The 15,196-nt window shown below is 50.3% G+C and overlaps 2 protein-coding genes across 7 annotated transcripts in view; both read left to right on the forward strand.

Annotated features, from left to right (window-relative positions):
* PIK3R6 (phosphoinositide-3-kinase regulatory subunit 6) overlaps positions 1–5,667 on the forward strand; it is a 35,392-nt gene extending 29,725 nt beyond the window's left edge. For 5 of the 6 annotated variants that reach the window (XM_069872325.1, XM_069872321.1, XM_069872324.1 and 2 more), the window contains 6 exons: positions 305–395; positions 1,094–1,164; positions 1,388–1,478; positions 2,401–2,471; positions 3,223–3,335; positions 4,098–5,667. In XM_069872325.1, the coding sequence (XP_069728426.1) occupies positions 305–395; positions 1,094–1,164; positions 1,388–1,478; positions 2,401–2,471; positions 3,223–3,335; positions 4,098–4,254 (594 nt within the window). In that variant the 3' untranslated portion in view covers positions 4,255–5,667. Of the gene's footprint in view, positions 1–304; positions 396–1,079; positions 1,165–1,387; positions 1,479–2,400; positions 2,472–3,222; positions 3,336–4,097 lie in introns of those variants that run through there. The other variant, XR_011338746.1, reaches the window with a different exon arrangement.
* Positions 5,668–9,172: 3,505 nt separating this feature from the next.
* On the forward strand, positions 9,173–13,276 carry MFSD6L (major facilitator superfamily domain containing 6 like). Its single transcript, XM_069872909.1, is given in 2 exon segments — positions 9,173–9,294; positions 11,714–13,276. Coding segments are annotated over 2 exon segments (1,209 nt in total). The 3' UTR covers positions 12,801–13,276.
* Positions 13,277–15,196: the final 1,920 nt, after the last annotated feature.

Raw genomic sequence — 15,196 nt, forward strand, 5'->3', positions numbered from 1 at the left:
GCTGGGAACAGACTACTCTGTGAGTGCGCAGTGACATCCAGTGGTGTGCGACACTGCCTGTGGCTCTGCTGGCCACGTCCACCAGGCTCCTGGCAAGGCCTGTCATGCTCCTGAGCTTCAGAAAGCGAGATAAAAGCAATTTTCTCCACCCCTTGGGCCACCTGGCTGCCAGGATTAGGTCATATGTTCTCTTTGATGATGCCATGCCTGGCTGCTCTGGAGAACCCTTTGATGTCATAAGTCTAGCGTGATGTCACCGGGTGACTGAGAAGGAGCTGTTCTTAGTGATTTCCCTTTCTTTCAGATTTTCTTCAATGACCCGGCCCAGGAGCCAGCCGAGGACGTGTTCCTCACGGAGCTGCGCACCCAGGGGCAGGAGAGCATCTCCCACAAAGGTGTGTGTGATCCCCACTCTAAGCCCTGCAGCAGGGGATGCCATCCTGAGCGGGGTTCCTGCTTGACGCAGTTCCCACTCACCCTGTCTCTCAGCCTGCAGCAGTCAAGGCTGTGCCATGGAGCAATATCCCTTGCTCCCTGACAAGCAGGAGGCTTCCCTAAACATCTCCGTCTCCCTCTTGGGCGCATGATACCAGATGAAATGAGAGACCTTGTGGTCCCTGGTTCCTGGTTACAACCAGGTTTTGTAGTCTGTGCCTTTGGTTGGCTCCAGCCAGCTCTGAAGTTGGACCAACAGCATATTATTGCTGAGGAAACAAGCTGGGCTTAACAGCCATCCCCTTTGCCAGATGTTCTCCTTGTTGGAAATTCACCTTCCTTGAGTTGCCAGTGATGGGACAAGGATGCTTGAAGGCTGGACCATTACAGAGGTCACATCCAACCCTTCCACCCAGTCTGATCCAATGGATATTTGCCAATGTAGTTGGGTACAGACCTTTGAATGAGTCCATCACACTGGCCCTCTTGAGGGCACAGAGCCTCAGCTCCTGTGGGCAAGAAGAGAAGGGCTGGTGTGCCATATCCCCACTGTGGTGTGACAGAGTGGGTGGTTCATCCCATGGGAAGACCCCTTGCTACTGACCACAGACAGGCAGGATGAGTGAAACCCCAATCCTACCCAGTTCCCTCCCTGCAGACTTAAGCACAACCAAGAAGAAAACGACCCTGGATGGCCCTGGCATAGATCTCGCAGTAACGTACAGAAAGGTAAGTGGGGCTCTTGGAAGCCCAAAATGTCTCTGCTCCCAGGGATCCCCGGCATGGCACATATCTCCTAAATGGAGTGCTGTGATCCCCTCCTCCTTTCTTCTGGAGACTACACAGAGGTTGTGGTAGACTTTAAAAGCCTGTGAGCTCACCTGGTATTTGTGCAAACTTGCCCCCAGACTAACATCACTGCCAGGGTGAATTAACAGAGCCTTTCCTGCAGGTTGTGCTGAGCGACCGTACGAAGGAGCTGGTTATGTCCCTGCGCTCCACAGGTCTGGTGATGAAAGCCATTCCCACTGATGAGGCTGAAGGTGGGTTCATCCTGCTTGGAATGATTTGAAGAGGTTTCACTGAGTTTCGTGGTGCTCAATAGAGTAAATCTGACCATAGTGTTACACTCAGTGTCAATTGTGCCTGGGCTGTGCTAGTTGAATCAGTGACGTGCATTTACTGGTGTCACCACAGTCTGTCCTTGTGTGTTCTCTTGTGAATGATGTGCCTGGGGCTCCCTTGTAACACAGGGTTCAGCATAACCATAACCTAGGCTTGGCAGCTTCTTCCCCTTGCTTCAGCCTTCCTCTTTCACCTTGGCCTTCACATAGTCTCTGAGGTTTCCACCCTGACCATGATCCCATACAAACCCTTAGACTGAATCTTCCTTTTCTGCTGTCCTGTGCACCCCGCAGACCCCTAGCTGGACACACAAACTGGAGTCTGGCACCAGCCACACTCAAAGCTGAGCTGAGATCATGCCATGGTCTAAGGGCATGGGCAATGAAACTTGTGATGAGTCTGAAGCACGAGTCATACAAGGAGCAGCTGAGGGACCTGGGGCTGTTCAGCCTGGAGAAGAGGAAGCTGAAGGGAGACCTCATTGCTCTCTGCAGCTCCTGGAAAGGAGGTTGGGGTGAGGTGGGTGCTAGGCTCTTCTCCCAGGTAACAAGCAACAGGATGAGAGGAAATGGCCTCAAGTTGTGCCAGAGGAGGTTCAGATTGGATGTTAGGAGAAACTTCTTCACTGAAAGAGTGGTGAAGCCCTGGCAGAGGCTGCCCAGAGCAGCAGTAGAGCCTTCATGCCTTGATGGCTTCAAAAAACCTGTAGCTGTAGGATTTGGGGACATGGTTTAGCAGGCATGGTGGTGCTGGGCTGATGGTTGGACTGGATGAGCTCAGAGGTCTTTTTCAGCCTCAATGATTCTATGATTCTATAAGGCTAACATGTTTCTGTTGCAGACTTGGTGTATCTGAATGTGAATATCACCGAGATCATTAAGATCAACAACTTGTCAGGACGATCATTCTCAGTAAGTAGCTGTGGGTGCTCACAGCCCTGGAGAGGTTGACTAATGTGTGGAAATCCCTTAGGACAACACTGAAAGGGGAAACACTCTGTGGGGAGAAGGTTTAGAGGCCACCCTGCTAAGAGAATCCCTGGAAACACTCAAGATCAGGTTGGATGGCACTTTGAGTGACCTGGCCTGGTTAAAGGTGTCCCTGTTCCTGTGGAGGGGTTGGACTGAATGACCTGTAAAGGTTCCTTCCACTTCAAAGCATTCTATGATCCTAGAGGACATACTGCCACCTAGAAATGTGTCACCGTAGTTTAGGTGGCATTAAGCGTTACTGTGGCTTGATCGTTTGGGCTGTGGAGCCTCCAGTCTCTCCGCTGGTATTTTTAGCTAGTCAGCACACTTTTGCTTATTTTTAACTGGCTTTTGGGGACACCAGAGTGCTGCAGTCTGCACTGCCCACCCAGATACACCCCAGCTCTGAAGAACAGATCGTACCCCACAGTGAACATCTCGAACCTTGCAACCTGGGCAAGCATTGCCGCTTTGGGAAGTTTGCCCTTGCAAAATTTGACCAGGTTGTGATTACAGAGAAAGGACAAGAGAGACACTTCCCTCCTTAGAGCATTCACCTTGTGTCACAGCTGAGGTTAAAAAAAGAGAGATCTCATCATTTGCCCCTTTGATGCACACACCACCCATCGCCGGACAGCCAAGGGAAGAGAGGTGAGGCACTCACTGGGTTCTTCTTCCTCTCTCACTCCAGAGTGTGGCAAACAAGTTGAAAACGCAAAATATCAGAATCAGGAGCACAGAGCAGAGGCCCTTCATGGTGTGTCTGGACAAGGACAGCAGAAGGGTCTACAGGAATGTGATCAGGTGAGAAAGCCACATGGGTCTGGCTCTGTGCATCTTGCCAGTGGGCTTGCAGGGTCTATGGATGAGCTCCCAAGGTGGCAGGAATGTTTCCCAGGGAGTCCCAGTCCTGATCTTCACACATGATGTGCAAACACATTGCTTCTCCAAGAAAAGCAAGGCAGAGAGGGGCTCTCCTACCTTTGTGGTTTGGGGAGATGGTGTGAGAAACAAAATGGTTCATTCATTTTAAGTACATTAACTTTAAGACACTAAAACATTAAGATAGTAGAAGGAGAGGTACCCCCGGGACAAACTTAAGATCTTGGATCTCCTTAGTTATATCGTGGAGCTGACACTGTCTCACTGACTGCATTCCTAACCAGGGTATCTCAAGCATATGAAGGCAGAGGGAGAGAATTCAGCCCTGTCAAAACAGCAGAGATCAATGTGCCTATAGCAGTTGCAATGACATGCGATGTCTTGGAGGCAGACAGACAGACAGACATGTGGTTCATGGTCCACAGGCCAGGTGGGACACAGATAAAATGTGAATTTCTGGGAATCTATCCGGGCCAGGCTAAGGACACCGTGTTTGTGGTCAAACACCAGTACACATCAGCTCATATTTCCAGACAAAACCAGTTAAAAAGCATAAAAGCAGCTGCATATCTCTGTATGAGAGACCTCCCTCAGCATCAGATAAGAGACCTGAGTCCCAGGTCAGACTCTGACCCTCAAGGGCAGATTTGCAGATGCAGTAAATATGTTCTTGTGCTCTTGCAGCGTGGAAGTATCTCCTTGCCTAGAACCCAGCTATTGTCTGCAAAAGACAAGGACAATGAAATTCAGCCTGCACCAAACAGAAGATGCGGGGCTTGTGAAATACATGCCCAAGTGTCTGCTGCTGCCCATCAACACATTTTCAGGTGTCATTCAATGAAGAAAATAAGAAGATGATGATGGTGTGAGAGTTGTGACACTGGGTCATCACAGAAGAAACGGAGAAAGAAAACACCCTCAAAGCTACCAGCAGTGATTTTACAGTGATAACGGCGTAGAAAGCTACAACAGCAGAAGATGATAGGGCTCAGGAAGGACTGCTGTGCTCTGCTAAATGATGGTGATGACCGTCGGTAACATCCCCCTGCCATGAGGCAGAGCCTTGCCAAACTTTTGCACATGTCAGAGAAAACCTTGGAGTTTCTTTATTTCAGGAAGATGGGAAAGCACAGCTGAGATGATGGCACTTTCTATGCTTGTGGATCAGAGAGCAGCTGCTGTCAGTGATATTTCTAGTGGTGATGTCTCGCAGCCAGGCAGGAGATCAGGGTTCTGCACAGCAAACTCCTCACTCTGGCACAGGGTGGTGTATTTGGGTAAACCAGCAATTATTCCCCTGATGGATTTAGGAAACCTCATTGTAAGCCTGACCACAACGGGGAAAGTGTGATTGTTCAACACAGCTCTGTGGAAATTGGTGGAAAACCTGCTGTTGTTTCAAAGGACTCACACAAAGTAATGATGAATGGTGTGAAACAGGGACATGGGAAACCTAGTGCAATATTTGGCAGTGATGACCAGAGGGACAACAGCTCAGGCTGCCCAGGTGGTGCCGTGGGATGTGCTCAGCTGTGAATGGTATAGATCTGCCTGAAGAAGAAACCTTCATTGAGCAGCCAATGAAGTCTGCACAACAGCTCTTTGACGTCTGAGCTGCAGTGGCTTCACAATGCAACCTCAAAGAATCATGGAATGGTTCGAGTTGGAAGGGACTCTAAAGCCCATCCAGTCCCATCCCCTGCCGTGGGCAGGGACACCTCCCACTGGATCAGGGAGCTCAAAGCGCCATCCAACCTGGCCTTGAACACCTGGTATGGGGTCTCAGGAGCACCAGTTGTGTTCCTCCAGATGTACATCCCAGGAACATCCACCTGCAACCCCAGCAGCAGTGGACTCCTCCATGAGGTCAGCTGGCCATACCTCTGCATCCCACTCTGACTCGCAGTCTTGGTTTGGTCTGTGTCTGCTGTGCAGGAAAGAGATGCAGAAGAGCAGAGTAGTGCTTCTGGGAATGATGGGTGGGCAGGATACCTGCAAGACTTCTCTGTTCCTTTGCTCTGCTGCTACCACAGTGTAGAAACCCTCCCCTGGTTTGCAGATGGGCCAGGCTGAGCAGTGACAGCATGACTGCTGCTTCTACCTTGGCTCATATGAACGCAGTGTGAAGGATGGTGCTGTAGGAGGACTTTGCCTCCATTGCAGATTGTGCCTGACTGAAATAATGGAAGAAACACCGTGCGTATTTATTGACTTTCTGAACGTGATCTGTGGTTTCTGGGGTTTCTCCATGGAGTCTTTCCTAAACTCATATTGGAGGGGACCTGGGGGCTTTCCATCTTTGACATTAGTGGTTTTTTAATCCTCTCAACTCCCAGATAAATCATTGCTTGGGTTGCCTTTGCTCGGAGATGCTTGCTTGGATCAGTGGCCCAAAGAAAGTGTCCTTTACCTTTGTGTATGTGCAGGGCAGCTGCTTCCAGCCTTCTCTGTCTGTCACCAATGGACAGTCCCCGGAGCCAGCTCTGTGCTACAGGGAGATGCTGACCCAGCTGCAGTGGCACTGGCAAATCCCAGCCGAGGACAAATCCCCCCTCTATCCTGTCCGTGCCAGGTCTGTGCAGCCCCTGGGAGATGCATATCTGGAAATCCACTTCTTTTTAACCTCCCACATCTGGAACAAGGAGCTCATCTCCAGGTATCCCAGTCTGGGGTACTGGAGAGTAGCTTCCCTTCAATAGAACTGTTCTGAGCTTGTGGGTTATCTTGGCTGGTTAGGACCCCTGGAGATCATCTTTGTGTTTTCTTGCCACATGCACAAGGCTTTAGGGGTTCAAGCCTCAGACTTTCCTGGTCCCAACAAGCACAGAGCTGTCGTATTCCTACTCCTGTCCCGCACTGTCACTTGGCACAGCAGGCACTGCCGCTTCCTGTTCCCAGGCTAAAGGTTTATTTGTCTCACTTTGATTGCACCATGCAGTCCAAAACAACTGCTGAAACACACTACAGGGACACAGCAGCTCTAGAGCAGCACAGGTGAAGGGTTATTCAGCAATGTAAAAAGCCTCCAGGTCCCAAGAATCATTGAAACCCAAACCAGCACCACCTATTCAAAGATCATGTTGGGGAACAGCAATGTGACCAGGTCCTAAGAAGCCTACCTTGAAAAGCTGGCAGATGTAACCCCTCACTCCCAACTGAGCCAAGCACAGTCCCTAAGCCTTAAAGTCCCACCTAGGAGCTGCAAGATCCCACAGGGCTGCAAGATCTCAGCAACAGCATTTGGTTTGTCGCCTCGTAAGCCAAAAACTGTTGATGCTCACTAGTGCCAGAGTTAGGCAGCAAACATTTTGACCCTGAAGGACCTAGATTTAGGCAGGAAGCTGACAAACAAGTCAGGAAAGGCCTTTTTGCACCAGCTGGTTTCTTCTGTGAGCTGCTGCAATAAAGTAGCCGTGTGATGGATTGGAGCATAGTCTGTGGTGTTCAGAGTTTACCCTGTACAATTGTAAATTATGTAGATGGATTATAAGTTATTCAGAGAGGCGTCAGAGATGATCTGTATCAGAAGGTGCGATCCTTTTAATGAAAATTTAAGGAAAAAAACCAAACAGATAAAAAAACCAGCAGAAACTGTCAATTTGGTTGGTTTTTTTTATGTCTGTATGTGGCTGGGGTGGGAGGGGAACAAGCTGGTAGGAATAGAGAGCCATCAGTGTCATTTGCCCCTCTGTGGCTGATGTCTTCTCATCATCACTTTGGGACTGCACACTGTGTTACGCAGAGAATTCCTGCCCAAAGAGCTCTTTTGCGAAGGGATGGGCAGAAATGGCAGAGCTGCAGAAATGTGGAAGCAGCAGGCTATAACCTCCGCGCTGGCTGCCCCTCAATTCCCCTCTGTTCATATTCTGTCCCTGCAGCCTCAAAGTCTGGCACTTCCAAGCTTCCCACTCCCCTGTCAGGGCCAGCACTTGGCCCAGCATGCATAGGCTTGGACTGGGAAAGGGGTGAAACGCTGGCTTTCTCCAATCATCTTCTAATCCCGCTGATGCTACTAATAGCAGGAGCTGCTCATCGATAGAGCAGGAACAGTTCCTGAACTTGTGTTACAGAATTAGCACAGCTGTGAGAAAGAGAATTCCACAGGTTGTTTTATTTACCCCTGGAAATCGTGGGCAGCTAATGCAGGTGACAGAGCAACCATAGCACAGGGATGGTGTTCAGGTGTTCCCCGTACCCGGGAATTGCTGGCTTTGAAGTGGCTCCATCTTCTGCATAGGGCATAGGTGAAATACCTGGAGGAATGTGGCAAGTGGACCTCAAGGGAATGAGGGAGGACAGGATTGCCTGGAGCCAGGGAGAGCACAGAAGCAGGGTCCACTCATAAATACCAGAGCCTGCAGGTAGGGCTTAGAAGCACAACACTCCTGGCACAGCTCTGTTAGGGATTTTACCTGGCAGGGTTCCCCACCTCCCTCCAGCTCATTGGAGACTCCCAGCCTCTTCTCTTGAATACATATATTTAAGCCATTATATTGCACTTGTCTTTGTTACATCCAAATGCCTCCAGCTCTCTCTGATGGGCAGAGATGCAAACATCTTTCCAGCAGACAGTGGTTGACACCAAGCTGTCTTGCCAAAGTCCGTGTATGTCTCTGTGTGGTGGCTTGCTGCGTCACCACATGGTCCCCGCTGTGTCGTGTCAGCTCTGGCTTCTAGTGTGAGTCACTGCCGCCTCCTCCACCTCCTGCACAAACCTTGAGAAGCCTGGGCAGCTTGGGCCTTTGCAGGTAGTTAAGGTGATCCCCAGCCCACTGCCTGTGAGCTCTGCATCCTGAACAACCTCCTCCATCCATCACCTCTCCCAGAATGTCACCTCAGACAACCTGAAAACACCCACTGGCTGTAAATTCTTAGACACACTGGAAAAAAAAATATGAATCAGCTCTTTTCCAGGGACCTCAAGAGCTAGAATGAATCCAGCGATAAGAAGTCCTGGCATAGATCATTTTTATATATGGAAAGGGAAGTCATCTACTGCCAGCTCCCAGTGAAAAGCCACGGACTGATCAAGGGGGAGGACAAGGCTGCACAGCCACTGTTAACTATCAATTGATGTGTCTTCGTCACACAACCTCCTCAGCAGCACTGCTGCAAGGGGCCAGGAATAAATCAGCTCTAGCAGCAGTGTTCACATCCGTATTTCGTACCCCACCATGGTGATTTCAGTCACTCTCTGCTTGGGCAGCTCTTCCCTTTTCTCAGCTGAACTCGCTGAGCCCTCCCCAGGCACTCAGCATCCAGGCGGTCCTGCGGCACTCAACCATAAAGCCAGATGACAGCAGCTGTCGAACGCTGCTGGGATAAACAAAGCAAAAACGGGGGAAAGCCCATCATAAAGTTCATTCAAAGCAAGGAAGATGTGATCTCCCCAAGTCTCGCTTTGGGTTCATTAGAATTGAGGCTCTGCTGGTTTCTCTGCTGCATCATTTTGTTGGTGTGTATCTTCTGGGTGACTCCAGGGCTTGGAAACAGCTCCATGGGACACTGGTGTTGTGATGACTCCTGTGAACACTATTTGCATGAACACACAACACAGTGCACAGACCAGCTGGCTGCAAAGCACGGTGGTAAAGCAGGACTACGAACACATGAATAAATGCATGAGAACAAACCCAAAGAATCCGTACTCAAAGAACATATTTCCCACCACAAATGAGGATTTGGGAGCTCTGATTGCACTAAGCTTCTGAATTCAGTGATTCATGAGCCTATTTTTCCTTGCATCCTGCCCAGCAGAGATGTTGCCAGACCTGCAGGGACTGCTGGAGTCCACCAGCACGTGGAAAACTCTTCCCTTTCAGAGGTGTGTAGTGCAAGAGTTCAGCAGCCAGCCCTTCCTGAAGTTTGTAGGGCTGGAAAGGTGAGGAGCAGAGTGAAGGTGTTAGCTCAGAGGGGAGCAGAGCTGTGGAGGCCAGGGGACATCACTGCAGCCCTGGGGCAGCTGCCCTAAAGCAGCTTAAACTGTCAGGGTGTGACATTCACTGGGGAAGCCTCCAGAGAAGCTGAACGGCAGCAGTGCCACAGAGGGTCAGCTGTGCTTGCCCTGGCTCTGAGGGGTTTTACAGCCCTGCCATACTGCCCCATCCAGCCTAGGTCTCTGTCTCAAGGGCGTTGAAGCTGTGTGTGATGAGTTGTGTCTGCTCTCAGCCTGCCCTTGGGCTTAGAGGGGGCATCAGGTGCCTCCTGTGAAACAAGTGACCAAATTGAAGCCCTATAGCTGGGACAGCCCTGCTCCAGCCACCTGGTGTCCCCTGGGTGGGGAGGAGGGACCAGCCATGGGCACGGTCAGCTCCCTGGGGCCACGAGGGAAGAGCAGATCCAGCAGGGCTGGGAGGATGGGGGTCTCCCGCAGCAGCCAGAGGGGACTCAGAAGGGCTGTATCCCAGCAGGGAGCACCTCCAGCCCACCTCCCTGGTGTAGGCTGGCACATGGGGTGCTGTGATGCTGAGTGCTGAGCACCCCTGGGCCCCATCCCACTGGAAGCGGGTGGACGAGGTAGCCCAAGCCACCCAACAGCCCATGGCTGAACCAGGTAGGGATGAGAAAGGTGGGAATATGATAGGGATGAGCATGGATGAGAGGAGGGCTCCGTGCCTCAGTTTCCCCAGACAGAGCTGGGGGTGGGAGGCTTTCTTGGGGTTGCTGGATTTGTCGCTATGTTTCAACCAGCCTGCTCTCTCCTTCCCAGGATGAGGGGAGGGAGAGGTTGGGCCAGGACTGGGATTGAAGGGTGTGGGGCTGAGGGCAGTGGGATCAAGGGAAGTGGGATCGAAGGGGATGGAGGGGAGCAGGGCTGAGGGGAGTGGGGTGAGGGGAGCAGGTTTGAGGGCTGCAGGGGAGACAGGAGTGGGATTGAGGGGAGTGGGGCTGGGGGGAGCTGTGAGGGGAGTGAAATCAAGGGAAGTGGGATCAAAGGGGGCAGGATTGAGTGAGAAGGATTGAGGGGAGTGGGATTGATGGGAACATGGCTGAGGGAAGCGGGATTGCTGGCAGCGGGATAGCTGGGGACAGGGCTGAGGAGGCAGGATTGATGGGAGTGGGGTGAGGGCAGCAGGATTGAGGGGATCTGGTTTGAGGGGAGTGGATTTGAGGGCAGTGGGGTTGCGGGGAACAGGATTGAGGGGAGCAGGGCTGGGGGGGCTGTGAGGGGAGTGAGATCAAGGGAAGAGGGACTGAGTGAGAAGGATTGAGGAGAGTAGGATTGATGGGAACAGGGCTGAGGGCGGTGGGATTGATGGGAGTGGAGCTGAGGGGAGCAGGATTGGTGGGAGCAGGGTGAGGGCAGCGGGATTGAAGGGGTTGGGTTTGAGGGGAGTGGGGTTGAGGGGAGTGGGATTGAGGGGAGAGGGGCTGGGGGGGAGTTGTGAGGGGAGTGAGATCAAGGGAAGAAGGACCAAGTGAGAAGGATTGAGGGGAGTGGGATTGATGGGAACAGGGCTGAGAGGAGCGGGATTGGTTGGCAGCGGGCTTACTGGGGGCAGGGCTGAGGGGAGAGGGGTAGCTGGGGCTGGGGAAGCGTCTGTGGCCACCAAGGAGGCAGCGTGGGATCCCCGAGTGACCTGTGCGGTGCCCACGAGGAACGCATCCATTGCCCCTTTTAAGCATCACGTCCAGAGCCCTCGAGCAGCATGTGTGGTGCCTTCGAGCAGTGTGTCTGGAGTTCCAGAGCAGCGTGTGCTGAGCCCTCGAGCAGTGTGTGCGGTGCCGCTGTCCATGTCGGGCGTGCGTCCAGAGTCCCCGAGCACCGTGTGCGGTGCCCACGAGGAGTGTGTCTACTGCCCCGTGAGCAGCGCGTCCAGTGTCCCCAAGCATCGTGTCCAGTGTTGCCCAAACATCGTGTCTGGTGTCCCCAAGCATTGTGTCTGGAGTCTCTGAGCAGTGTGTCTGGTATCCCTGAGCATCGTGTCCAGTGTCCCCAAACATCGTGTCTGGTGTCCCTGAGCATCATGTCCCCAAACATTGTGTCTGGTGACCTTGAGCATCGTGTCTGGAGTCTCTGAGCATCCTGGCCAGTGTCCCCAAGTATCGTGTCTGGAGTCCCTGAGGAGCATGTCCACTGTCCCCGAGCATCGTGTCTGGAGTCCCCAAGTATCATGCCTGGAGTCCCTGAGCATCGTGTCTGGAGCCCCCACACATTGTGTCCTCAAACATTGTGTCTGGTGACCTTGAGCATCGTGCCCGGTGACCCTGAGCATCATGTCTGGAGTCCCTGAGCATCCTATCCAGTGTCCCCGAACACTGTGTCTGGAGTCCCTGAGCAGTGTGTGTGGTGCCCGCAGGCAGAGCCCACTGTGGGTCCATGCAGGGTCAGTGGGATGTGGGTTGCGCCCTGGCTGTCTCGGCGCTGCTGTGGCTGCTGCAGTGAGGAGAAAGGCAACACCAACCAATGCAGCTGCCCAGGGGTTGTTTGGCCTGACAGTAAGCAGAGGGATTGGTGGAGGTGAGACAAACGGCTACTCTGATGGTCCCTCTGGCTGAACAGCTTCTGTGGAAGCAGCTAACTGGGAGACACGAGAGGTGCCAGCTCCCTACAGACCTCCCTTAAACGTGCTTGGACCTTCCTTTCGTGGGCTCAAAAAAGCAACAAGTAGTCTGGGTTCTGCTGCAACAGATCTTACTGATAATGCTGAAGAAAGCTTTTCTGCTACTGAAAGTAATGACCTCTCTTTGTTTAAAACAACTCTTCCTACTGGTGGAGATGCTTATGTGTCTGGAAACCTTTCTGATCACCAGAAAGACACTCAAGATGTCAGGTTCAAGCTGGTAAAAAACATCTTTCAGGACAGAGAGAATCAGGTTTTTCTGATGGTGCTGGGTGCTGTCGTGCTTTGGGAACTGTTGGCTTCCTCTCTGGAATGGATAGTGGACAAAAGTCACTATGAATACCTCGACTTCATTGATGCGACTGACAGGTATGGGAAGCTGTGGATTTGGAGTTATGTGGGCATGTCTGTAGGCGCCTGCAGCATTGCTGTAATCGCGGATCAACTGGATTGCTTCAGCAGCAGCACGGTCACCCACCTTGCACACCCAGGCACAGAGACATCCCTGCACGCTGTTCTTCAGAGCCTCTGCTATGGCAAAGGAGCAAGCCTGGGCAGTTTTGCAGGGGGGTTTGTCATGAAGCACTTTGGTCTGGCAGTTTTATACAGGGCGTCCTGCATCTGCCTGGTGCTGTTGGTCTTCTTGTTCTTAATTCTCCAAGCCAAACTGCCACTGCAGAAAAAAATCATTTATTCACGTCTCCTGGCTGCTGATTCCAGTGATGTGAGTGGCTCTGATGAGGAGAATGAGAGAGACTGGCTGGTAAAGGCTATGAAGGAGGAAAGCTTTAATAGGAGTTGGTCACAACATGGGAGCAACTAATCTGTGTCTGAATGCAGGAGCGGTGACGTGGTATAGTGATGCTTCCCAGAGTTGGCCATCAGTTCTCAAGTGCTAAATATATGCAGTCTTTGTCTAACAGGGCAGATTTTTAGTTTAAAAATTTTATAAATATTTTTATTTTAAATATAGATCTTTTTATTTTAAAAATTTTAGAAATCTCTTTATTTTCTTAATTTATACCATCCTGGTAGTAATTTTTCCTTTTTAACTTAACAATTTTGCTTCCAAAATCATCGAAAAGTATTTCATGTACACGGTTGCTGAAATGAATGTAGCCAAGTTTTTAGTTAAAGAGCAAACCTGACCTGAATTCCTTCTCCCCGGAGCTGATATTGTGGAAGCTGTGAGCAAAAGCTGTGATCCATGCTGTGACACAATTGATTGCAAACTACTGTAATGCTGATAGCACACTGAACTTGGTCAAGGTGCTTCCTGTGAACTCTTTTCACTGGATAAGGGATGTAAATAAAAAAATAATTCACTTGCTTTGCTTTGATTTGTAAAATCAGACTGCCTGTCTTCTCTCCCTTGGGGATCTAAGTTTGCTTCCGCATTGGTATGTTGGAAAACACCTCCCAGAGCGGAGCAGCCTGGCTTTGTCCTTGTGTGTGGCACCCACTGTTCAGAGTGAGCAGGAAGGAGTCTGCCCTCCTGAGCTGAGTGACTCCTGCGGGGCTAGGAATTAGCGCAGGTCAGTGCTCGTTCAGACGGAACTTGGCACTGGCTGAGTTGATCTGGTGGAAATCTTTGTCCTGAGTGGGGTCTACAAAGTCCACATGCTTTGTCTGCCTTGCCTTTACCTCCAAAGCACATAAATATCAACACCTCTTCAACAGGTAAGACCTACAGAGTAGTAGTTGGTGGTTGGGTCTCATTAAGAGATCTGTGTCTGACCTTAACCAGGGCTGGGGGAGCCTCGCAGCTGCCGCCAAAAGCTGCTGCCAGTTTGTTAGGTCCTTCCTACATCATTCCTTCACAGAGAGATCGATGTTAGTAACACCTTCTTCATAGTTTACAAGCTGTGAGACAGCTGTGAAAAGCAGAATATTTAGTTAGATGCACATTTAATATAATCATAGAATAGTTTGGGTTGGAAGGGACCTTAAAGTTCAACTAGTTCAGATGCTGCCAGTCTGATCTGGACAATTAGGTGAGTGATGATTGCAGCAGGATACCAAGACTTCTTCAAAGTGTAAGGCAGCTCCTGGCCATTACTGGTGCAAGCACTAAGCAGGTGCAATGCCAGGGAAAATGGGTCTGTCTTGAAATACCTTGGCATTCAGCTTAGCTTCTATATTGCTGGATTTATCAAGAGGGAGCCACCATAAAGGAATCTCTGCTAATTTAGACTGTACATTTCTCGGGGAACAGATACATTTTTTCTACGTGGTTTGCTGTGATATAAATGACTTCTCTGGCCAAGGGCAATTTTTCACTTTCAATTGGGTATGTTGAGGCCATGAGGCTGTGAACCAAAGGTAGAGGTGAGTGTGAAGCAAGTTTAAAATTAACGTTTGCTTCACCCCCAGGGCAGGGGTGTTGGAACTGGATGATCTTTAAAGTCCCTTCCAGCCCAACCCATTCAATGATTTTATGATTTAGAAATCCTGCCTGAAGAAATCAAGGAACATAAAATGTCATTTTCTTCTCACATCACCACCAATGCTGCAGACAGGATAGATGTTGGTAACAAGACTTCATTCTTGAAACTTAGAGAACATTTCTACCTCTAATCCAGTTGGAAGGTCAAAAAAAATGGAGGCAGTTACACCAAAATTAGAAGTCTTCTGTTACCAGGGGTTTTATTGTTAGTAAAAGGAATTTCTGCCACATGCAGAGATAACTTTAATGTTCAAAGCATGAACTGAGAAACATGAATCTGATTTTTTGACAAATCCTATGGAAAAATGACTTATTAAATAGCTCCAAGCGTTTTATTCTCACATGTACATCCCTCCATAGGAAGAGGTATTCAGGTCTTTGGGACCACAGTCCTTTCTCAACAAGTGAGAAATGAAAATCCTCAGCTTCCTTCTATTGCTGAGATGTGCCTATTGGAGTTGGTGGTGGAGGGCCCTTTGAGCATCACCTTGGAAGTGTTTTTGAAGGCTCTGAACTTCTCGAAGGGGCCCTATTGGTATCTATTGTTTGCTGCTGCCTACTCAGGTTGTTTCTTTTAAAGACCTTCAAACAACTATGTCCATCCTGATGTTCTCCAAGCCACTTTTTAATTCTCTGTGTATTTGTCAGCAGCTTTCAAGTGCCTGGGAAGTTGTGTTACTGTTGTTTGGTACCGGATAACGTTCAGTTAAAAGCTTATAATGTTTGTGCACTTTTATTGTGCAGGTGCTGGCTTTCATAGAATCACAGAACAG

This window comes from Phaenicophaeus curvirostris, chromosome 19, assembly GCF_032191515.1.
Source record: "Phaenicophaeus curvirostris isolate KB17595 chromosome 19, BPBGC_Pcur_1.0, whole genome shotgun sequence".
In the NCBI taxonomy this organism is placed as follows: domain Eukaryota; kingdom Metazoa; phylum Chordata; class Aves; order Cuculiformes; family Cuculidae; genus Phaenicophaeus; species Phaenicophaeus curvirostris.